General features: G+C 57.3%; 7 protein-coding genes across 7 annotated transcripts; 3 read left to right on the top strand and 4 right to left on the bottom strand.

The window, feature by feature from the left end:
- Positions 1 to 660: 660 nt before the first annotated feature.
- On the bottom strand, positions 661 to 5,171 carry K452DRAFT_357775 (uncharacterized protein; the record flags this gene model as incomplete). The annotated part of the gene is made up of 3 exons (XM_033546143.1): positions 661 to 4,666; positions 4,925 to 5,063; positions 5,112 to 5,171. The coding sequence occupies 3 exons, from the start codon at positions 5,169 to 5,171 to the stop codon at positions 831 to 833; spliced, it is 4,035 nt and encodes a 1,344-aa protein (XP_033399186.1). The 3' UTR covers positions 661 to 830.
- A 426-nt stretch (positions 5,172 to 5,597) lies between these two features.
- On the top strand, positions 5,598 to 6,077 carry K452DRAFT_307592 (uncharacterized protein; the record flags this gene model as incomplete). Its single annotated transcript, XM_033543082.1, has 1 exon — positions 5,598 to 6,077. The coding sequence occupies one exon, from the start codon at positions 5,598 to 5,600 to the stop codon at positions 6,075 to 6,077; it is 480 nt and encodes a 159-aa protein (XP_033399185.1).
- Positions 6,078 to 9,318: 3,241 nt separating this feature from the next.
- K452DRAFT_171619 (uncharacterized protein) lies at positions 9,319 to 10,233 on the bottom strand. The gene has a single exon (XM_033535799.1). It carries the CDS (start codon positions 9,966 to 9,968, stop codon positions 9,456 to 9,458), a length of 513 nt encoding a protein of 170 aa, XP_033399184.1. The 5' UTR covers positions 9,969 to 10,233; the 3' UTR covers positions 9,319 to 9,455.
- K452DRAFT_286304 (uncharacterized protein) lies at positions 10,139 to 11,254 on the top strand. The gene is made up of 2 exons (XM_033540269.1): positions 10,139 to 11,167; positions 11,238 to 11,254. Exon 1 carries the CDS (start codon positions 10,584 to 10,586, stop codon positions 10,824 to 10,826), a length of 243 nt encoding a protein of 80 aa, XP_033399183.1. The 5' UTR covers positions 10,139 to 10,583; the 3' UTR covers positions 10,827 to 11,167; positions 11,238 to 11,254.
- K452DRAFT_171627 (uncharacterized protein) lies at positions 10,975 to 12,825 on the bottom strand. The gene is made up of 2 exons (XM_033535800.1): positions 11,565 to 12,825; positions 10,975 to 11,507 (listed from the first exon to the last, which is right to left on the bottom strand). The coding sequence occupies exons 1-2, from the start codon at positions 12,373 to 12,375 to the stop codon at positions 11,194 to 11,196; spliced, it is 1,125 nt and encodes a 374-aa protein (XP_033399182.1). The 5' UTR covers positions 12,376 to 12,825; the 3' UTR covers positions 10,975 to 11,193.
- Positions 12,826 to 14,736: 1,911 nt separating this feature from the next.
- Positions 14,737 to 15,872, bottom strand: K452DRAFT_224925 (uncharacterized protein; the record flags this gene model as incomplete). The annotated part of the gene is made up of 2 exons (XM_033536721.1): positions 14,737 to 14,828; positions 15,023 to 15,872. 2 exons carry the CDS (start codon positions 15,870 to 15,872, stop codon positions 14,737 to 14,739), a joined length of 942 nt encoding a protein of 313 aa, XP_033399181.1.
- Positions 15,873 to 16,227: 355 nt separating this feature from the next.
- K452DRAFT_269015 (uncharacterized protein) lies at positions 16,228 to 22,059 on the top strand. Its single transcript, XM_033538920.1, has 6 exons — positions 16,228 to 16,374; positions 16,460 to 16,646; positions 16,841 to 17,566; positions 17,621 to 17,895; positions 19,675 to 20,943; positions 21,229 to 22,059. Exons 1-6 carry the CDS (start codon positions 16,345 to 16,347, stop codon positions 21,694 to 21,696), a joined length of 2,955 nt encoding a protein of 984 aa, XP_033399180.1. The 5' UTR covers positions 16,228 to 16,344; the 3' UTR covers positions 21,697 to 22,059.
- The last annotated feature ends 372 nt before the right edge of the window (positions 22,060 to 22,431 follow it).

The following is a 22,431-nucleotide window of genomic DNA, read 5'->3' as shown; positions in this document are numbered from 1 at the left end:
GCCAGGGCCTTCCTTTTCTTTGTTGCGCGGTGGACGGGACGCGTGGGTCTGTGCTGGAGAGGAAAACAGAGGAGCACAGAGTACGAGACGCTGGCATGTAGGCGACGTACAGTATGCACGTCGCGTATGACGCGAGCGCGACAGAGCGAGACAGATAGCAAAGAGAGATGGAGGTTTGCAAAGCATGTCCTGTCCTATCCTCTGCACATCCCAGGCCAGACAAGAAAGGAAGGACAGCCGAATCCAGAAAGCGGTGACCCGCAAACGCGCTAAGCGAAAACGGCAAGTGGCAGAACCGCGCCAACGTCGGACGTAGTGCCTGAGAGTTATATCTCTTTTCTTGGCGTTATGGAACTCTCGCGCTGTTCTGTTGTATAACACCCCCCTGGTCGTGGACGAACGGCCTGACGGACGGGGTCTTTTTCGCAACCACCACGCAACCAGCACGCAACCGTGACGGGAAAGAGCGATGTATATATAGATTATGCTATTGGTGTTTAGTTCATTGCATAAAATGCTCGTAGATGCTGTTTAGTATGCTGAATTTGTCGTTTTCGCGTCGCGGTATTGAAGTCGCGTGCGTAATAGATAGCTTCTCGACACTTGCATTGCATAGTAACATCGGCCAATCAATATCGATATGGCAAGAAGCAAAACCGAATGGAGAAATGTATTAGCACGCCTTCTCGTAGCGCGCCTGTCCTATGCATGATGTATCCACAGGAAAAGCCAGCGGCTGTCTACCTACGCGTACCCAGGCATGAGCCCCATCCGCCGCAATCCATGGACAACGGCATCATTCATCCTCATCTATCTCTACGTCCAGCTACCTACTGCTGCTTCTGCTGCTGCTGCTGCTCCTTCTCCTTCCCCTCCTTCTCCCGCTGCTGTCTCCTCTCAGCCTTCTGCTCCCTCAAACCCTTCCCCTTCCCCGCGCCCTCCTTCTCCGCCCTCTCCTTCCTCTCCTTCTCCTTCTTAACCCTCTTCTCCTTCTGCCTGACCCCATCCTTCTCCGCCTTATTCTTCTTCTCCTCGCCATCGCTCCCAGCCTCGCTCCCCCCCAACTCCAGCACCTTCTCAACCTGCAGCAGCGCCTGCACCGCCGGCACGAACTTCTCCAGCTCCGCAAACTCGCCCACCTTGACGCGCATATAGTCCGCCGCGACGCCCACGCGCATGTCGCTGCGGGCACGGATGCGCGTCTCAAGCGCCGTGGACGCCTCGGTGCGCAAGCCCGGCGCCAGCACCGCCGGCGCCGGCGGGCCCAACGGGTCCTCTAGCGGCGCGTCCGCTCCTCCTGCCGCAACAGCCGCTGAGGCTTCCTCCTCGGCGGCCACCGCCGCGCTGTCATCCTCCATGGCACTCGCCTCCTCGCCGTCCACGTCCATTGCGTCCTCCTCCGGCGCGCTGGTCGCGAGGCTCTCCGCCCCCGGAGCGGCGTTGGCCTCGTCCTCTGGCTCGATGTCCTCGCGCTCAATCACCGGAATCGACTGGTACCGCTGACTGAAGTGCGTGAGCAGCGTCATGCGAGCGCGCATGCGCGCGCCGATCCCCAGCGCCTCCGACGTCGTGCTGTGCTTTTTGGCGACGGCGTTGCCGGCCATGTCGTCCTCGAACGTGGCTTCGTGGATGAGGACGGTCGAGTTAGAGCCGATGCGCGCAAACGACAGGCACGGTCGGCAGTCACCGCTGTACGACACCTTGAAGGGGTAGCTGGTGTCGTCGGTGGGGTCGGTGCGCGTCGCATCGGGCCAGGTCAGCGACACGGCGCGCGCGCCGAAGCAGTGGTTCACGAACACGGCTTGCATATCTTGCAGGCCGAGCAGCGCGGGGTAGAGCTCCTTGGGCAAGGTGACCGACTCTTGTTTCTCAACGGGCGCGAAATACGGCGGCGGCGTCAATTCCAGCTGCGACTCCGCGAGCTTAGATTTTTGGTTTACCGTGGCCGCCAGCGGCCACAGACGACTGTAGCCAAAGTCTTCGACATTCCTGTACTCGGCGAGCCAGCCGAGAAGGTGCTCACTCGAAATAACAGCCAATCGCTTGGACTGGGACGCTAAATCGGGATTCTCCTCAATGGCGGCCAGTGCGGACAACGCGTCTTCCGTAGCAGGTTGGCTGTTGTGAGCGATACGGTACCACTCCCGTATCACGGCAACGGTGCCGAGGATGTGATCCGCGTGCATGTGGCTGATCCAGATAACCCGCAGTTCCTTCATGATCTCGTTGAGCTCGGCAGGCTCGAAGACACGCCGCAGTTGCCCGAGTGTGCCTTCACCAGCATCAAGCAGGTAAGAGCCATAGCCCGGGACCCGGACCAGAGTTGCGGAGACGTTGCGGTATTTGGATGGCAGTGCGGAACCGGTGCCCAGTGCGATGATCTCTGCGTCTTTCATAGGCAGCTTGCGTTGGAACTTCTCAAACTCGCTGGCAGAGTTCTTGATTGTTTCCTTGACCTGCTTAGCTTTCTCAAGGACGTCCTCGGACACCTCCTTGATGACCTCTTCAGCGTTGAACATCGGCACAGTATCCTTGCTGTGCACTTCGAACTTCGGCTCCAGCGTGATGACCTGTCCTCTCTCGGCAGGCACTGCGTGCTTCGGCAGTTGAACCGGTTGGCTGCCAGCAGTGGCATGGCCATCCTGAGGCGTGGTCGTGTTGTCATAAACCAGGGTGCCAAATCTCTTCGAGTCCACCTGGCTCAGTCGCAATGTGGCGCCCATGGCACTGTCATAGGTAACACGGTTCGGGCAGACGTCGACGGAAGAGACAATGTGCCTCATGTGGCTGCGTTCTGCCATGAAAGCCTTCAACCGCTCATCAGCAGCAACACCGGGCCCCAGCATCCACACGAATGCCTCTACACCGTCCATTATGTCCTTGCTCTTCCACTCTTCACGATTGACTAGCCCTTCTACATATTCCGTAGTCGGCAAGTCAATGATAGCAACACCTCTGCCCTGTCGCGGCTCTCCGAGGACCATCTCGGGAGTGATGGTTTCGCCGTCCTCGTTCTGCACATCACTACCATTTTGCAGCGTCCCCCAATTCGATCCCTTCGGGACTTTGTGGGCAATAGCTTTTTTCACATCAAACTTGCCGCGCTGTTTATGGTTCCGGATGATGTACGAGATAGCTTGCGGAGCAGGCTCCGTCGGAGGCAGTGCCACGAGCTTTGCTCCTGGCCAAGGCGTGCGGACGAGGACCGGCTTGTTAGGCATCGTGGGGTCGGGAACTGGACCGGTGTATTTTTCAATTTCCTTGGTTATCGAGTTGCGCCGGAAGATGGTTGCAGGAAGCTCGACTTCGCACAGAGGCTTTTCGACGAGAGCGTCCAGCCGCCAGTCGGAGTTGAACATTTCACCGACGACCGAGCGCGCCATTTGCTCATATCTGAGGGCTGTCTCCTCGGGGGTCTCCTTTGACGTTCCCTCCGCTGATTCTACACCGTTCAGCTCATCATAACTACGCTTTCTTGATTTCGTACCTGTCGTCGACCGTTTTGACTCGAAGCCGGAAGGCGAAATTGCCATGGCCCAGACATTCGTGTTCAAATCCACAAATATGGGCGACGGGTCACCATTTTCATCTCTTTTCCGATTCTCATCTTTGACATCGACCGCCTCGATCGGCATGCCCTTCCTGAACACGAAACGCCTACATGCCGCAACCGTGTAGTTCAAGTTGGGCGGCCCGAATAGAGTCAGAGTCTTCTTTTCTTCCTGGACTCCCCAACGGTCCTTGCGCGTCGTGGTGCTGTTCATCGTAGCATCCGCTACCGTCAGCATCATGCCAATCAGACCGCCAGTGTTGGCCCACTCGGAGCGGCCAGTGATGAAGATTTCATGCATCTTGAGCATGCGTGAGCCCATCTCATTCATCATGCGCTGAGTGCCCTCCCCAATACTGCCAAACAAGTACCGCTTGTCGTCGAAGTGGAGCATCAGAGTTGTGCCCCCCTTGTCCGCCGTCGGCGTGTTCATAATCTGGATGAACGACTTCATCCTGGGCGACAAGTAATCTTTGCCTAATATCGTGGTATACGCTCCGTTTCGTGCCGTATTAACTGTAACCTCGGTGCCTCGCAAGTCGTGCTCGGGGTTAGACCATGGCTTGTCCGGATAGATTATGTGGTGTCTTGTGTTTCTGGAGTTGTAGGAATAGGCGAGCTTGGGGCTCTCGTAGACTTTATCCAGACCTAGGCCCTCGGCGCCGCGCGATTGTTCTTCAAAGGGTCGCTCTTGTCCGTACGTGCGAAATGGCGAGGGCAACGCGGGCGTCTCCTTGCTTTTAGCTTTCTGTTCGAGATGCGAGTCAAGGATCGACTTGAGTGAGTCAAGGACAGAAACAGAGGAGCGATCCGATCCAGAAGCCCGGCGACAGGCGGCGATGTTGAATGCAGACACCGGCGGCAGCCTGCGCGGTAGGAATGAGTGCGCCAAAAGGCAATTCGTGACGGTCGTAATGCGTCGGGCGGACGCTCGATGAGGAGCCACTCTGAAGACAGTGGGTCGCAAATCTTCCAGGTATCCAGCCTTTGGGTAAGAGAGCGGCGGAACGTTGGTGAAGGCTTCAGTTGCGCCGGTGAGCTTGATGTGGAAAAAAGTCGATTGGCGTGCCTGAGCGGCGGCTGCGTCATGGAACTTTTCCGAGGTCGCGCGTTTGACTCAGCACAACCAATGAACAGGGGAAAGGGTCTTTGATTTTATCTCTACAACATTCAAGCTATTTGATATAGCTATCTTCCTAATAATAGGATATTTCTCTTCCTCTATATAAGCTCTATATCCTCGATATGGTCCGTGTAAGAATAAGTCTCTAATGACTAAACCCTAGATATGGAGCACTTCGATTATGGTACAGTACTACCCAAATATACATTTAAAGTCTGAGTAAAGGCTTTTTTCTCCATTAACAAGATTACCATTAACGCTAGTCACAAAATCAGACCATCTTGTCTCGCAGACCACCAAGTAAAGATTGTTTTCGCAAGCGGAGTAGGTATTCGCCGAACAACAATCAGATATCGTAGGCTCCCATAGCTCGACAAACAATAACGAGTTCTAAACGGGTTTACTGAAATGTTCATACATGTAGTGACGCCACTTGACATGGCCTGATGCAGCCTCTTCATTGAATCCAATACACCATCTCTTTCCATTTACAGACATTGTATTTTAACTAAATGGATACCGGTGTTTTTCTTTGATATCATTTTCTCGCGCTTCGAGACTCCAGTTCCAGACCATCCCAGCAACTCAGCCTTCACTGAGCACGGAGAACCCCATTTCCCGTCCATAGCATCTGCACATGAGGCTATAAGGTGTTAGATCCTTTCCCAAAGCGTTGCCAGTAGTCACCGAACAAACATCCAACTTCTTTGCTTATTGTCCACCTTCTCCAGCACGTGTCAGGAAAGGAAGAGTCTGACTTTTTTACAGGCCTTGTATTTCTCCCAGCCGGCTTGTACTGTAGTCTTTAAAGAAGTATACAACAGATACGCTTAAGACTTACTCCCTAAATAGGAGAATGGTAGTAGGCAAAAGGAAAGTAAGATATACATAAAAAAGAAAAACCAAACACCACACATCGAGGTAATGACCATAAATCAACAAAGACCTAGAAGCAAAAAGAGAAGCCGATTCCAAGCCTACCTACCGTACCTAGAGCAGAAGCATCCGTCACAGAAAGCTAAGTCTTCTGCCTGCCGAGACTGCCACTCGGACGGCTCCCCGCAAGCCGAACCCTACTTACCTTCATCAACCTACCTAGAGCTCGGTGAGTGGTTTACTGAACAGAAAGAAGACGGTCGTTCTCTAAGAAGCTCGTCACTCCGCAAAAAGCAGGGCACTTGTCTTACCGTCTCACTCACCTCGACACTTGCAGACCAGACCAGCCCACGTGAGCAAGCACACAGAGCAGCATCCTTACCTACACAACATCTCCTTCCCCAAACCGACGCCCCGGCACCCTACCTACCTACCTTAGCACCAACCCAGCGCACCGCACTAACCCGCGCCACCATCCGCATCAGCATCCAGCGCACCCCGCCACACGCCACGCCAACATCCCCATAATCTAACCCCACCAAACCCGCCCCACCTACCCTACCCTCCAATTCCAGCAGCAGCAGCAGCACCTCTACGAACTCCTTCAACACAGCCACCCCCAAGCCACCCTCAGTTTCAGATCCAGAAACGGCCCAGCCCAAGCCCAAGCCCACCGCAGCACCGCAGCACCTCCCCCCTCCCCAAATACACTAACCCACCCCGCCAGACAGGACGCTTAACAAGCAGCCGCACGCCTCATTGCGGCCCCCCACGCATAACGCGCGCGGGCGCGCCTCCTTACCTAGTCCTACCACGTATGTACCACGTCCCTATCTATCTACCTAGATACCTCGGCACGCACACAGGCACGCCCTCCTCCAGCTCGGCTCGGCTGAGCCTGATGACTGATCGCAACCGCAAGCGCAAGCCGCAAGCCGTTCCGCCGGGCCGCCGCCGCGCACAACGCAGCGCGGCGTAGCTACCTACCTATGTACCACGTCTTGAGGCACGGCGACCATGAGCACGATCAGTTCAGGTCAGCTCAATCAGGTAAGCAGACAGGCAGCCCGGCGGCCCCGGGGCGCAGTTCCTGCCGTTTCGAGCGCGGCGAGCGCGCGCGTCTGTATCGTACGTACCTAGGAGTAGTACCGTAGGTACAATACGTGGACGCGGCACCCACCGGCCGGGGGGAGGCGTGCGTGTTGCGTGCGTGCGTGTGTGCCTGGATCTGGGAGTCTGGGCGTCTGTGTCGGGGCAGGGTCGTCGTCGTCGCCGCCGCCGCCGCCGTCCGTCGTCCGTGCTACAGAGCTCGCCCGCGCTGCCGAAGCCGACGTTGATGCGTGCGGTGCCAGAGCCAGAGCCAGAGCCAGAGCCATGCCCGCCGCCTGTGCCTGTGCCTGTGCCTGGCCCCGTGCCGCCACGTTTTCTGACGCAGCCCGCAGCCCGCAGCGGGGTACGAATAACTATGCCGAAGCGTGCTTGGTGCAGGCGGCGGTGCGTGGTGGGCCGGGCGTGTTTGGAAGCAAGCAAGCGAGCGAGCGCGCAAGAGCGGACGGACGGACGCTCTGGCTACCATTATGCTGCTGTGCGCACCGCCGCCCGGCCACGGCCGCGGCCGCGGCACCGTGCTTGCTTGCCGGTGCCCAGTGCCGGTGCCGGTGGCCTGCGTGCCTGTGTGCCTAGTTAGTGCCTGTGTGTCTGGTCGTGGCCCGGTGGGCGTGGCCCTTTGCTGCCACGCCGCCGCACGTTGCTGCCGATCTGGGTCTGTGTCGTGATGCGCCTCGGCGCACGTGTCAAGAGTTCGGACGGCCTGACGGACGCTCGGAGTCGGCGCTCGCGAGGCCGTAGGTAGGCCGTTGCAAGCCCGGAAGCGGTGGAACCTACCGTGCCTACCTATGGGCAACAACGGGGTACAAATACAAATTCTCTTTTACTCGAGTGTGGAAACGATTGAAAGGATGACGGAAACAGGATAGAGATAGAGTACAATAGGCGGGATAGGGTTAGCAGTCCTATTTACCTACTTACTATGTATAGACGTTTCGTTTAGGGCCCGTGTAGTGCTTACATACCTACAGCTAATAGCGCGGAGCCGGGGCGTCGCCAAAGCCTGCCTGTTTAAGATGGCTCTCCGCCTACGTCGTAGTACGGGTGAGACAAGTTTCAGCTGCTCGAACAACAGATCCGCGCGATTGAGCTGCTCGAGCGGGAGAAGCGAGACATGCAGCAGGCGGGGCGGGACGTCCAGCGCGCAAACAGGGCGTCGTCCATCACTCGACGAAACATGCGGCGGCGGCAGCGCTGATTCGCCAATCTATAGTTCCTGCATCCAGGCGTGCGCATCGACTTAAGAGCGAGCGAGTTCCGTCCAAGCAAGATCCGAGAACCTACCTAGGCGGCGGCATTAGTCGCTGCGGGCGGGCTGGCTGCCTTGAGCGCAAGCGATTCCTTCGAAGCAAGTCAAGCAAGCAAGCAGCAACAACGACCTCTGAGGGCGGAGCTTTGAAGTTTCATTAGACCCGTTCCCTTATGCCGGTCCACCCCGCTGCTGAACGTGGGCTCTGCTCCGACAAGCCACGTGCAGAACGCGGCGGCGACCGTGATCTCCGAGTGGCTGGAAACGTCGCGCTTTGAAGCGAGTCATGAAGATCGAAACGAGACGAGACGAGAAGAAGAAGACTTGAAGATGAAGATCAGTTCTCGTAAAATAGCCGAGCCTAATTCGCTTCTAGAAACGTTGTACGCATTGACTTGACGTCGAGGTGCAGAGCCCGTTGTGAGAGTGATGGAAATCAATGCTACCTACTGCAGCGGCGACGGCGGTCCGGCTCGACTCCTCACAGACAAAACGCCCGGATGTTCTCCACCATCTGTGCCAGGCGAAGCTCCTGCCCGGCATAATGGTGGAGTTGCGGGACAAGTGGGGTGCGTTGGTTTACCCGGGCCACGAATGTCCGAAGTGAGCTTTGTATTCTTGAGGCCGGCTTGTTGCAGCAAAAGGGAAAAGGTCTTCCGAAGTGCTGATCCGACGGTCTTACAAACTGCAAGCTGAGATTGCTCGATTAACTACTACGGAAAAAGTCGTTCGGCAGTAGAGACGGTGCCGAAAAATCAATGCTTTATCGAGCAAGGAGGAATGAGACCTGTCATTCTTTATCCAAGCGGAAATCGCGCGTCCTGAAGCCAGGAGACTTTGTGTGATGAGTCGATAATATTTACGTGCCAGGTACCTACAGCACCCCGGCGTAGCCGATGTTTGGCGTAAACATCCCACAAGGGTGTGTTTCTGTGTTACCAGAGCCCGGCCGTCAATAGGCAACGATGCATACCAAGATCAACGCTTGCCGTAGAGCGTTCAAAGCTCCCCGCGCAGTGCTTCTATGCATATGCATACCTTTACGTCAGCCGCAGGATGTGGATGAGCGTCGTACTGAGGAGGGGGGAAGTGACGACCCGGGCTCGCACACGGGAGATGGCATGCAGTATCGTCCAAAGGCCGCCAATGGAGCCAGCTACGTGATACTAGAGCCAGGCCTTTCGACGGGCGCAGCAGAAGCAAATGCAGTGAGAGTGCGTGCACGGGACACTCTACTGCGGGTACTGCCACTGCAGGCGATATATCAAACGCTTTAGCGCATACAGTCGACGGGGCAAATGGAAATGATGTCGGGCAGGGAAAACAGGCAGCGGCATCTTATCCATGCAATGTGAGGGGCCGCGTGAGCCGGGTGCATGCCTCAGACATGGTGCACGAAGCCGCTCACAGGATACGTACAGATGTTGTTGATGAGAGCGCGTACAAACAGTACCGTTCACCCGCCGTCCGTAGACAGTTGGCTGCAAGGGCGCGTAGAGCACGGCCTTTGGGACGTTGGACACCGTCTCGAGCATCCTTTCTCTTCTGGACTAGCACGACCCTGGTCGGAGGATGCCGGGCCCGCATACTAGCCCTACGTGGTAGGCGACGTCGATGGTGGAGTATCGGATGGGAGCTGCAACGGGCACAGGAGGGAAAAACATGGCCCCTAGCAACCGTGCGGCTGTGGAGCAAACGCAAACAAAGGCCGGAGCCCGCGTCGGCGGAGACGAGCGAAATGGTGTGCAGCAGTTCGGCATGATCGGGAGAGGGTGGAGCCTGTCTAGGCCCGGCCGAGTGCGAAAGAAGACGAGCATGGTTCCAGCCGGCTGCCAACATGGCAGCGTGGAGACGGACGACAATGCTGAGGTTTTGTCTTGAGTGCAGGCCCCACGCGCAGCTCGCAGGGAAATAAGGAAAAAAGCCTCGTTCCCTTTGCCCGCAGCATGCATGTCGTCGTCGCAGAAGTGCGGGACCGTGTTTCTAACAATAAGCAGATGACGCCTCTTCAGCCCGGTCGAGAAAGAAAAAAAAATAATGGAGGGAAAAAGCAACGGCCGCATCGGTCCCACGGGCCCTGGGGAGGTCAGTGAGCGTCCTGTGCAGCAACAAAGGGAAAAAGCAATGCGGTTGCGGTGGTGGTTGCGCAGGCTCAGCAAAGGATTGGCGCAAGGGGGACGAGTGGGCGGGCGCGAATCTCCAGGGCCCTGGAGGTGGAACTGCTGCCAAGTGCTTTTTTTCACCTGCCCTCTCGTTGGCTGCCCAGCCGACGTCACGAGGATCCTGAAACTCCGCGCAACAACAAAAAAACAGGAATCGCCAAATGCAAAAAAAAAGAAAAAAAGTTTAAAAAAGGAAAAAATTAAAAACCCTTCTGCTCATGAGGCTGAGCGAGGCGTTCAGGATCGTCCGTGGTCCCTGTCGGCGCCAGCGCACCCGCCCGTGCGTGCGCCTCGGCCGCCCAACGTGAGAGGTTGGACGTGATTCTTCACGGAAGCAGCGGGTACAGCCATCATCGCACCAACTTTGGGCCGTTCTCCGGCTCTCTTTCTCTCTCTCTTCCTACTATACACGTAGCTCGTCTCGCGTCCCATTACCCTGATTCCCATTCCTCCGCTTGCTGCCCAACCCCAATCTCCGCCACTACGGCCACCCGCCGTTGTGCCTCTAGATCCGACATGACAAAGAAATCCAACTTCTCCTCCCGCCTGCCTGCGGGCAAGGAACCAAGATTGTGCTCGCCAGCTGGCATCCGTGACAGTCCAGCCCCTTCCGACTCACCATCGCTCCACCCTTGCCGACGTGCTGCGCCCGAGACCCGTGCCAGCCCGTTTCTCGGGACATCGCACATCAACCCTAGCGCCACGCTGGAACGATGCTCAATGTTTATACAGTGGAAAGGAAAGGGAAAAACGCCGTAAACACCCACGCATCATGCGCCCCCACGCCGTCTCGTGACACGGCTCGGGGGAAACAGGAAAAGAGACGATCGGCGGCAGAAAAAGATCATCGCGAGGCTGAAGGATGCGGAGATCCCGACCCCCGCAGACTGAACGTGCTGACAAGTAAAAATGAAAAACAAGTGCGAGCACCTTGGGCATACAAGTAAAAATCAGGGAATAATCGCGTTCTTCGTATCCGGACATTATAGCGTGGAGATCTCCGTGACATTATCGCCTTCTCGCCGTCGAAGGCAGCGGCGCTCGCTGTGCGCCGCCGGCACCTGTGTGTTCCTCCATAAGATCGAGGCACGTAGTAAGAACTGGGATGCGTCAGTTGGGCCGACATTCACGCACTGTCTCGGAGGGAAGAGGGGGGGGAGGGGCGCTTACTCGATACAATCTCTTCCTCCCACACTCCCATCTGATAGTCCACAAGGCCGTGCTTTTCCATGTTGTCGCAGAGATGGACGAGATCTTTGCCCATGCTCTCCATGAAATCGTATTCCATAAGACTGCAAGGAGACGGAGGCGGCTGCCCCGACTCGGCCGTCTCCTGCAGCATGTCCTTTTGCTTCTGTAATATGGAGAGCCAACAAGTGTTGAACTCCTCCCAGAGCTTCAGGCGCTCGGAGTGCATGGCTGCGTCGTCGCGGACTAGACCTATTGTCAATTCAGCTGCCCCGCCCTGCAGAAAAGGCGCCGTCTCTGCGAACTTACCCAAGGCCTCGGCGTTCCCGAGCAACCACTCCGTGATTCTCATCAAGCTCGTTCCCCCCTCCGCCAGGCGCCCGTCGTGAATGTAGCCAAAGGTCCTCTTGAGCTGAGTCTGGTATTCGGCATAAGCACTGTCGTAGTCAGCCGCGCCTTGTTGCGCCGCGTAGTTCGCTTGGGGGTATGCTCCATGCGAGCCGCCCTGCGTTGGGTCACTCATTCCAGCGGCATAAGCGGGAGCGAGAACGTCCCGTCCGACGGGGCTTTGCGTTGTATAAGAGAGGGATGGATACTGTGAGGGCACGCTCTGCGACGCCGCCATTCCAGCCGGGGGCGCGCTAGTCGGGCCACTTTCGCCTGGCACATAATAGCTCTGTGGCACCCCAAACTGGTTTGACAAGACCTCTATTGCTGCAGACTGCCGCTGTTGGTACGGTTGCACAGACTCATAGGGGGACTGCGGAGCCGCCTGCTGCTGCGCCGGTACATTGTACATCATCGTGGGCGGGTACTGCGAGTATTGCTGTGGCGCCCGCTGTTGTTCCTGCTGACCGTACTCCGCCGGGTATTGCAGCGCGCCGGCCTGTATCGACGAACCCACAAACTGCGCGCCTTCGCCGTATCCGTAGCCGTACCCTTGCCCCGTCCCCGGCCTGCCCGTCGAAGGCGCGGACGCTGGAGACTGCGCCGTCAGAGGAGCCCTGAAGCGATCGGCCCCGCTCACGGCGGGGTACTGGGTCGGGGTCTGGAGGAGTCCTTGTTGTCCAGGGTAAGCAGTGGGATTGGCCTGCCTTTGGCGACGGTCATTATTGTCCATGCCAGCCGACCTGCCCTTCTGAGCAAGGTACAAGGGCGGATCGCGTGCGCTCCGTTGCCCGAGCGGCGTGAGAGGAGGAGTCGCGTAGAAGGCCAGCTTTTCAGATTCTTGCTAACTCTGGGTTAGGCGATCGAGACGTACGTGGTGGGTCGGCCGAGCAAGCGAGCGGTGTTGCTGCGGAGGCGGTGCGAGGGCGATGGGAGAAGTGGGAAGTCTTTTGGGACGCGTCCCACCGAGTCAGAAGGCGCGGGGGCAGTCGAGCAGAGACTTATAAACTCACAATCGACTGAGGTCAGCGACAGAGTGGGATATTAAACCAGTGCGATTCAGGCCCGGCGCCTCACAGCCACGGACCAATGACAGGCGACAGGTGCGCCGTTGGAAGGACTATGGCGTAGTGGCCTCGCGGTAGTCGATGATTGCCGCAAGGGTACCCTCGGACAACTGCGACGGGCGGTGCAATCGGTACGCGTGGTACCTCGATCGCGCGCAAAGGGTGGGCCGGAGAAAGATGCAACGCAGGCTGCGCAGCAGGGAGGAAGGCTGTGGAAGAGCGGGGAGGGCCGGCGAGCGGCAGCGGCCGGACAGGGCTTATGTGGAGGGCAGAGGATGGAAGAGAGAGGGGAAAAAAAAAAACAAAAAAAAAAAACCAAAGAACCCAGCACTAGGCCTTCGGGATGACGGGGCAAGAGGATAACAAGAGGGAAGAAGGATTGCGCCAGCAGGCAGGTGATATTTGTGGGCGTGGGCAGGTGGACGCTGGCCGCTATCACTGCTTAAATTCGAGGGAGTAGCAAGTGAGGTGACGGACCTGAGGATGGCGGTGCTGGAGTCCCATTGGCCGACATGGGCGAGACGGCGCAGTGAAGTAGGCTCCAAGTAGCTGCCGGGCGTCGAGCGATGATCACCCCGGGATCGCTGCAGGTAGGGCTGGTGATAGAGTCGAGGGGAGGGCACGGCGCCGCCGTGTCAGCGGCAAACCCAAGAGATGACGGGTTCAGGGTGGTCGAGACGGATGCAGAGCCTAGCTTCTGGCCGTACCTTGGGCGCAACAAAGACTGCTTCTCCACGCATCGATGCAAAAAGCAACGCGCCCGCAGACCAGGCGCCGGCCCCCTGACGGCGCGTCGTCCAGTTCATGGCGGCCAGAGGCAGAAGAAACCATGTGCGCTGGTTTCAGCGCCACGGGATGTGCATCAGCCTCCCGCTGGCCGCACCAAGGCCCGCCAAGTAACACACCTCATCAACAAAACCCGAGGTGTGCAGTTGCTGTGGTGCGCACGGGGCGCTAGGGGTGGTGTTGGAAAGGCCTTCATCTCCTTTATGCGAGAGGCCGGGGGGGGGGGGTGGGCGCAGCCCACAGCTAACGAGCATCCAGCCTAGCCTCATCGTAGATCCGGATCAGCACTCAGAGGGCCAACGCCCTACGCAGATCCCGTAGAAAGAGGTTGGGCCAGTGCCCTGCTGCGATGCGACCTGTCCACATGACTCCGATCATGCCACTGCCTTAGCATCGAAGCTCCTGAAACCTTCGAGAAAATGCGCCCTCTCCCCGCATGTCCGTGGCTTGCAGCGCCAAACGGTCTTATGCAACTCGCATGGGCAGATCCGCGACGATATGCAAGGTACCTGGCTTGGCATCTTCCACTGCAAACATTGTCCGGCCGCCTCCGTGACGACGACGTGTTAACCAACTCCTCCAGCTAAAGTTTCACCTGACAGCTCATCTGCGCCGTCGTTTGCCAAGTGGGGGGAAGTCCTTCATGCCCACCACGTATCCTACTCACCAAAAATGCCCCGGCGAGCCGGCCCCTGCGCCACGGCGCCCTCCGCCCGCCTTTTTGCGCCGGCCTCGCAGAAGCCTTCTTCGTCCGCAAGGGACTCCAGCAACGGCTCGCATCCTCCCCGCGGCTACGCACCTGGCGCCATGCGTCCGCACGTGGGGGAGAGGCTCCCCTGCAGGGATGCTGCATGTCCATACCCGCAATTGTATGCTCACAAAACAAAAGATGGAATGGCATACTTGACCGTCCAATCACTGAGCTACCCGCTGCCGCGGCGCGCAAACCAACTTCCCCCATGGACGTTCGCGGGGCTGGCCGTGGCCGTCATACGAGCTTTCTCGAACGCCGGGCTCGATGAAACGGGCTGCAGACACCTAACACCCCGGCCGTTGGGCACCAAAAGCGTAGCTTCTTTCACAGTCAACCCAACTCCGTCATCTCCAATCAGTGATGCACATGGAAAACGAAATCCTTTGACTTGGACATGGAACAAGAAGAAACCTCTTGCCGGCCTGGGCGCCTTGACTGCCGCCCAAGCCGAAAATGTACAGGTAGTATACAAAAAAAGAACTGGTACCTAACGCTTGACCCAGGTAGGCATCTTGCGGGCCTTGATGTGACCGGGCTTCTTCCTCTCAACCTTACGGGGATCGCGAGTAACACACCCAGCTGGAAGACGTCACAGTCAGCAATGAGTCCACACGTACGCAATGGGGACCGTGTGGGCAGTGATGCAGAAAAGTGAGGCGAGGATAAGGCTTTGGTGTCATGAAAGCAACCAAGCTTCATCGCCCGTTTCAGCCGAAACACGCGATGGATCGGCTGTTTGAGGAGGGCGAAAGTGGGGAATTGCCGCAACGTACCTCTTCTCAGGGCAGGCTTCAGCGCCGGTTCGTGCACCATCAGAGCTCTCGCGATGGCCAACGTCAGCGCCTCGGCCTGTCCAGTCGTACCTCCACCTCTGATAAGTGCCCAGACGTTGTACTTGTCCAATCTCTGCGTGGCCTTGAGCGCCCAGAGTGCACTCTCCCGGTCGTGTATCCGCTTGAAGGTCTCCGTCAGAGTCTTGCCGTTGATCAGGACTTCACCCTCGCCCTCCACAACCCATGCGACTGCTGAACAAGTCTTTCTCCGACCCACTCCCATTCCTCTTCCCATTTCATCGAGCGCCTTTGGGCTTGGCTGCCTATCGTAGGGGTTGATTGCTCTCTTGTATTTTTCCATCACCTGCTTAGCCTCCTCGGGCATGATGGTGGGGTGAATGTAGTTCAGGCGTTGAAGAACTTTCTGGAGCTTCCGCCATTGCGCAATCTTGATGGGCTCATCGGCCTTGTTCTTGTACTCTGCCAAAGACTTCCAGGCGACTCTTGGTGCGTGTATGGGCTCGATTTGCGGCAGCGTCTCGTACTTGCGGAGGACGGCTTTCAATTCGAGAATGTCGTCGATGAACGAAGGCTTGGCGGTGAAGTATGAGGGCGAGGCAGGAACAACGCGGACCCTCTGCAGGAGCTTCGGTGTTTCATCATCATCCTCGAAGTTGATGGGAGCGGCCGCCTCAAAGGGCTCGAATTCGGATTCTGCTGCGCGGCGTGCAGTGGTGGTAGAGAAGGATGCTTTGAGCAGTGCCTTTTCCGGGCATATGCGCGCCCGCGTGGGTTGGGCGAGCGAGCTGGTAGCCCGCTTGAGTCCGGTCACAAGTCCTGCGCCCCTCATCGCGCCTGTGTCTGACGCAACTGGCTCGCTGGTGGTGGTGCTGACTGGGGTTGATCGTCCCAAACGCTCTGAACATTTCACGAGCGCGAGGCTACCGACTAAGCGAGAACCACGCTCACTCCAAACACGCTCAACTGCGGCAGAATGGGCCCGAAGAGACCTAAACTCTGCAGAGTATCTTCTCGGGCGATCCTCTATGGACAGTCAAAACGTCAAGAGTCACCGAGAGGCGGTCGACGCGGCGTCGCCCTCGCAACCAGTCGCGTCGTTCTCGGCCGTCTCTGCGATAGCCTGAGGCTCGCCGGAAAGCTCGGGCCATGTCGCACGCTAACCCTCTCGCAAATTTCTTGCCTTCGACCTGCCGCTTCCCACCAACACCACAACCTCTCTCACTCCGACATTGAAACGTTAAGTTTTCTTTGTCTCTTTGTACTTTTCTCTTAATTCATTGCACGAGAGGAAATCATCAGCCATGTCTTTCGGCAAGGTCTACAGCGTCAAGGTACGTTTTCCCAGAGCTGGAGGTGACTCGACGACCCCGCCATGAGTCTCTGGAAAGAATCTTCCCTAACACCACGTCTCTGCAGGACCACCCCCGCACCCAGCCCATTCTGGCTGTTGCTAAGGAGAATGGCCTTGACATCGAGCTCGTCGAGACTGTTCCCGGCCAGGTCTCTACCGACTACCTGAAGCTGAACAAGCTCGGCAAGATCCCCACTTTCGAGGGTGCCGATGGCTTCGCTCTCTCTGAGTGCATTGCCATCGCCGTCTACGGTACGTCAAGATTTTCTTCACTCGCTATGATCCCTCGCTCCGCCTAAAAGGATGAGAAACCTTTATCAATACAGTTATCCCTGTCTGAAGATTACTGTTGAGAACTATTCACACTCTGAAAAAAACGCGAAACTCCATTATTCAGTCATTGCATAAGCATGATATGACTCAAACAGTCGCTGACCAGCAACCAGTCACCTCTCAGAACGAGAAGACCGCCCTGCTCGGCAAGACCAAGCAGGACTACGCCTCCATCCTTCAGTGGATGTCCTTCGCCAACCAGGAGGTCCTCCCCAAGCTTGCTGGCTGGTTCCGTCCCCTGATTGGCAAGGAGTCCTACAACAAGAAGTCCGTTGAGGAGTCTCAGAAGGCCGCCCTCAAGGCCGTTAAGGTTCTTGAGGAGCACCTGACCGTCCACACCTACCTCGTCAGCGAGAGGCTCACTCTCGCCGATATCTTCGCTGCCTCTATCTGCCAGCGCGGTTTCCAGTACTTCTTCGATAAGCAGTGGAGGTCCGAGAACCCTGCCACCACCCGTTGGTTCGAGACCGTCGTCAACCAGCCCATCTGGACTGCCGTTGCCGAGAAGTTCAGCTTCATCGACGAGGCTATCAAGAACGTTCCCCCCAAGAAGGAGGCTGCTCCCAAGAAGGAGGCTGCCCCCAAGGCGGCCAAGCCCGCTGCCGAGGCTGAGGATGAGCCCGCTCCTGCCCCCAAGCCCAAGCACCCCATTGAGGAGCTTGGCCGCCCCACCTTCGCTCTTGACGAGCTAAAGCGCAAGTACTCCAACGAGGAGACCCGCGAGGTTGCCCTTCCCTGGTTCTGGGAGAACGTCAACTTCGAGGAGTACTCTCTCTGGAAGTTGGACTACAAGTACAACGACGAGCTGACCATGACCTTCATGACCTCCAACCTGATTGGTAAGTACTAAAATACAACCCGTAGGAGTTGAGTGGTGCTAACAATGTTTACAGGCGGTTTCTTCACTCGTCTTGAGGCTTCCCGCAAGTACATCTTCGGTGCCGCCTCCGTGTACGGTGTCACCAACGACTCCGTCATCCAGGGTGCCTTCCTCATCCGTGGCAACAACGCCGAGCACGCCTTCGACGTCGCTCCCGACTACGAGAGCTACCAGTTCACCAAGCTTGACCACACCAGCGAGGAGGACAAGAAGTTCGTCGAGGACATGTGGGCGTGGGACAAGCCCATCGAGGTCAACGGCAAGACCTACGAGTGGGCCGACGGCAAGGTCTTCAAGTAGAGGACTTCATGATACCAGGGCCGCAGTGATTATTCCCAAAAGTTCTTTCACCATCACTGTGGGTTCAGATAGCGGAAGGGATGACGGCTGGATGTGTTTACGAGCGCGCTCCTAGCATTCAAGAATTATGATATGACATTGACGTCCTGTGGCTTTTTGGTCCACATCTGATTCCCCGAATTCTGTCGCCATGTGGCATGTGCAACCCCCGGAACCCCGCGGTGGTCTGTTTCGTCTGTGCGAGTGAACCGTTGGTCTCGGGATGAACTCTGAGAGGGCGAGCTCGCCTGCATCATGCACCGATGATCTCCATGCTAGGGTGTCGGGGATCGTGTGCTAGCCGTCAACGGCGTTCGAGTTCAAGTCGAGGTCGTCTCACCAGTACGCACAGCAGCGGCGTACACGGCGATCCCCGAGCACGAGTATTTGTACAGCAGAGGCTCGCCGAAACCGTGCAGGTCTGGCATGCTATAGCAGACGGGGCGAAGACATATCGTAATATGGTTGACTCCTTCCACACCGTTGCACACCAACCACGGCCGGGCATTGCGATTGCGATCTCCGGGCCCCGGCAGTTCAGCGGTATTTCGATCTCCCAATCACATGATCATGGCCTGCAGTGTCGATTATGGGGCCTTTCTTTCATCATTGCGGGCCCGCGAGTCAAGCATTCAACGTCTAGTCTGGACCGGCCGTTGTAGAGGCCATCTCTTCCATCTACTTTGCCTGATCCTGCCTTCGCAAGGCCGAACAGCTAGAACGCCGTGGGAACACCCGTGGACCGCTCTCTTCGCCCCCCCCTCGTCCCTCCAGGAGCAAGCCCGCCCAGCTCCCGCCTCCCCTTTGAACGCGCAACCGTCCTCCGCGCGCGCACAGAGTTTTCGGAGGCCGCCCGACCCCAAGCGCATTGTTTTCTGCCTCGATCCTCAATCATGGTCATAGCGTTCTGACCCTGAGCTGTCGCGCTGTACTAGCAGACGTTGGCGTGTCTGGCGCCTTTTGGGAGTTGGAAAATCGAAACCGCCTTTCAGCAAAATCTTTTCCTTTCTGGAGCCCGCATCCGTCGTCCTCCTCCTTGGCCGAGCGCATACGAGTGTGCTATAAAATTGCCAGCAGCAAGCGCAACGGCAGTTTGCTGCGATTAGCCACCAGACGCACGTAGCCACCTCCACCGCAATCCTCGGGGGACTCGCCTTGCGCCTTGTGGACTCGAGCTTCCACTTTCTTTGTTAAAACGGGGTTTTTTGTTCGCGCACTATATCTCGTCCTGCCGTGCGTGCTAGCCAACCTTATCGGCTACACTACTCTGCGACACCATCTGAGACCCGAGCCGGCAACAGGCAGCACGGAACCACTAGAGACCAGAAACGAGCACTGGCGCCGTGGTCATTTACCACCTCTACGCATCCGCGTGGTAGATCGTTCCTGCTCAGGGAACGACCGAGACATACGGCTCGCACGGCGCAAACGGAGGACGCCCTCCTCGCAAGTCCCCGGCGACTGCCGGCTCCATGAAGAAAAGCGATGGGGCATCGGATGAACGTCCGAGCAATGCGGCGATTCAGGTGATATGTCTGGTAAGTATCAGACACTGAGCGCCTACACTTCATGGCCCGTTCATGGTGGTCGGAGCCAACATCATCGCGTTCAGGACCGGAGTTTGCGCGGATTTGTTGCCTTTGACCGACGATGCCTCCTTCGACCTATCGGGACTTTGCATGAACAGCTCCTGCGAAATCCTTGAGCCCGTGCTGATCATTAATGTAGGGCGCCGGTGGTGGGCCAAACGAAGACAGCGTCACCGGGTTCCTTGTGCGCTCAGCGTCATCGAGATGGGCCAAGAACTCTGTCTTAGCCGTTGATGCCGGAACGCACTTATCCGCCATCACGCGCATCTTGGAGAAGGACTTTCCCCTGGTGGCTCAGCACAATCCCGGCACGCCACGGACGCAATTCGAACATGAGGATTCTCAGGATTCCCCCAGCCCTACGGACACTGGCTCTTCGATGATCGAAGCTTCTTCGCCAGGAACTGAGAGTTCGTTCCGGTCTTACTCGCCTCAACCGACCATTACGACACTGAGCTCCGGCCCGTTTGCCGGCCTGCCTTTTCCGCATGCTTCGGCACGAGCAAACGCCGTGCACGTAGTCCGAGAACATGTGTCTACCTATCTAATCACTCACCCACATCTCGACCATCTATCAGGCTTTGTCATCAACACTGCTGCCTTTCACAACACGACTAGGCCAAAGCGCCTAGCAGCTCTCCCCTTTACCGTGAACTCTATCAAAACCCATATCTTTAACGATATCATTTGGCCGAACCTTACTGACGAGGATGGAGGCGTCGGATTCGTCACCTTTCAGCGACTGGCCGAGGGCGGAAATATTGCATTAGGCGAAGGACCTGGTAGGGGTTATATTGAAGTGTGCGATGGTCTAGGGGTAAAAGGCTTCAAAGTCAGCCACGGGCACTGCATGACAGTTCAGAACCACATACACCGGGGAAGCAGCGTGCAGTTCAACGACCCGAATGCAATGCAGGCAGCTACTAGTGGCGACGGCAGATCCCTATCGATCTCTGGCCAGCCTTCACAACCAGGTACGCCCCATTACACCGGCCACAATACCTCGGCCCCGACCATGGATCCCACGATACGACAATGTGTTATAGACAGCTCCGCCTACTTCATCCGCACCGAGTCCGAGCGGTACAACTCCTCATCACGCCCCCCTCCGGCACGAGAAATCCTCATCTTCGGCGACGTCGAGCCGGACTCCCTGTCCATGTCACCGCGCACCGCAAACGTGTGGGCAGAAGCCGCACCCAAGATCGCCTCCGGCGTCCTCAAAGGCATTTTCATCGAATGCAGCTACACAGACTCGCAAGGCGACGCCGTACTCTTCGGACACCTCGCGCCACGACATCTAATCAACGAACTCCAGACGCTAGCCGACATGGTGCGCGAGGCACGCAAGGAGCTCGAGCGCGAGCGCGAAGAACACCGCAAAGCACGTAAACGCAAGCGCGCCAGCGTCGATGGCCTCCTCTCAGGAACAGAAGACGACCGGCCAGCACGACGACGCAGCCGCTCTCGCCGGCGCAGCCGCTCGCGCGCCGACCGTCCCGACCGCCCCAATGGTGCGCACAACGCGAGCCGCACGTCGTCGTTTGCGGGGATGTCGGGGCTCACAGCCGCAAACTCTGGCAACAATAACAACAACAACAACAACAACAACAACAACAACAACAACGGCGGCTACGGCTTCGACCACCCCATGTCAGGCGCCATGTCGGTGCCTATGCTCTCGCCCGCCGAGTACGCCATGCGCGACTACCTGGACACGCCTAGCGGGACGCCCACGCCCGCAGCGCTGGACCCAACGCAGCAGCCGATCTTCCCGCAGCTGATTCTGCCAACGGACGCGGAGGCATGCTCGCGCGCGCACACGCACACGCACGCGATGACGTCGCCGCCGCCAATGTCAACGTCCATGCCCATGCCGCACGCGCTGTCGCCCGCCGTGCTGGACCCGCACACGGCGGCGCCAGTGAGCGCGGCCGCACGCCTCGCCCAGCAGCAACTGCAGCAGCTGTCGGCGGGGGCGCCGCTGCGCGGCTTGCGCGTCATTGTGATTCATGTCAAGGACACGCATACGGATGGGCCGTTGGTTGGGGAGGCGATTCTGGCAGAGTTGGAGGCGCATGAGCGCCGTTTGGCTGAGGGGGGGAGGCCGCTCGGCTGCGAGTTTGCGGTTAGTAGGCATGGGGGGAGTTATTGGTTTTAGTGCGTGTGTGTGTGGGTGGTTTTCTTGGTGGAGTGGAGTGCGTGGGTGGGTGCTCTGGCCGGATTTGTGGTAACTTGTGGATGGCGGGTTGGGCGGACGGACGGATATACTGATGTATGCATGTATTATTACCGCCAGCGACGCGCGCGCGCGCGCGCGGGTCGTTGGTCCGTCGGATGTGTTTGTGGGGGCTTCGTTTCGCTGCTTGTCTATCTATCTATCTATCTGTATACAAATAAACGGACGGAAAGGAAGGACGGGAGAGAGGAAAGGATAGGAACACGCATTTCTGGCTGGTACAGGCCCATTAAGCACAGGGGTTGGGAGCATTCGAATGGATGGACTGGGCTGGTTGCTAGATATGGCAATATATATTTGTATGTATATGTATATGTATACTATTTCTTAGGCGACTAGATCTTATTTATCATCCCGATTCGAATTAACTCATCCTAATACTATTTACTTATATTCACCCCCTTAAGAACTAATCCAACCCGCTCTAATATAAATCTATTAATCCTGCTCAAAACCACTCTCTCCATCCCCAATCCCAACCAACCCATCTTACTATAGATAAATCTACCCCATTCGAATTTAACCCTACCTATACCCCTAAAAAACCACTCCATCACTACCCCTATTAAATCCCACCATCCCTCCACGAACCACTCCATCCAGCCACGAACACACTAAATTCACAACATTTTGAACCAGTCCCTCCCCATGCGAAAT

Source organism: Aplosporella prunicola (genome assembly GCF_010093885.1).
Source record: "Aplosporella prunicola CBS 121167 unplaced genomic scaffold K452scaffold_9, whole genome shotgun sequence".
Classification (NCBI taxonomy): domain Eukaryota; kingdom Fungi; phylum Ascomycota; class Dothideomycetes; order Botryosphaeriales; family Aplosporellaceae; genus Aplosporella; species Aplosporella prunicola.
Note: the sequence above shows the minus strand (reverse complement) of the source record. Positions and strands in the feature narration are given on the sequence as shown.

Excerpts from the sequence above, each read along its gene's own strand:
- K452DRAFT_171619 (XM_033535799.1), bottom strand. The coding sequence starts at position 9,968 with ATGCGGCCGTTGCTTTTTCCCTCCATTATTTTTTTTTCTTTCTCGACC.
- K452DRAFT_286304 (XM_033540269.1), top strand. The coding sequence starts at position 10,584 with ATGACAAAGAAATCCAACTTCTCCTCCCGCCTGCCTGCGGGCAAGGAA.
- K452DRAFT_171627 (XM_033535800.1), bottom strand. The coding sequence starts at position 12,375 with ATGGACAATAATGACCGTCGCCAAAGGCAGGCCAATCCCACTGCTTAC. Across the intron at positions 11,508-11,564 it reads CGGGAACGCCGAGGCCTTGG|GTCTAGTCCGCGACGACGCA; the intron begins GTAAGTTCGCAG and ends AATTGACAATAG.
- K452DRAFT_269015 (XM_033538920.1), top strand. The coding sequence starts at position 16,345 with ATGTCTTTCGGCAAGGTCTACAGCGTCAAG. Across the intron at positions 16,647-16,840 it reads CATTGCCATCGCCGTCTACG|TCACCTCTCAGAACGAGAAG; the intron begins GTACGTCAAGAT and ends ACCAGCAACCAG. Across the intron at positions 17,896-19,674 it reads ACGAGTGGGCCGACGGCAAG|GGCGCCGGTGGTGGGCCAAA; the intron begins GTCTTCAAGTAG and ends TCATTAATGTAG.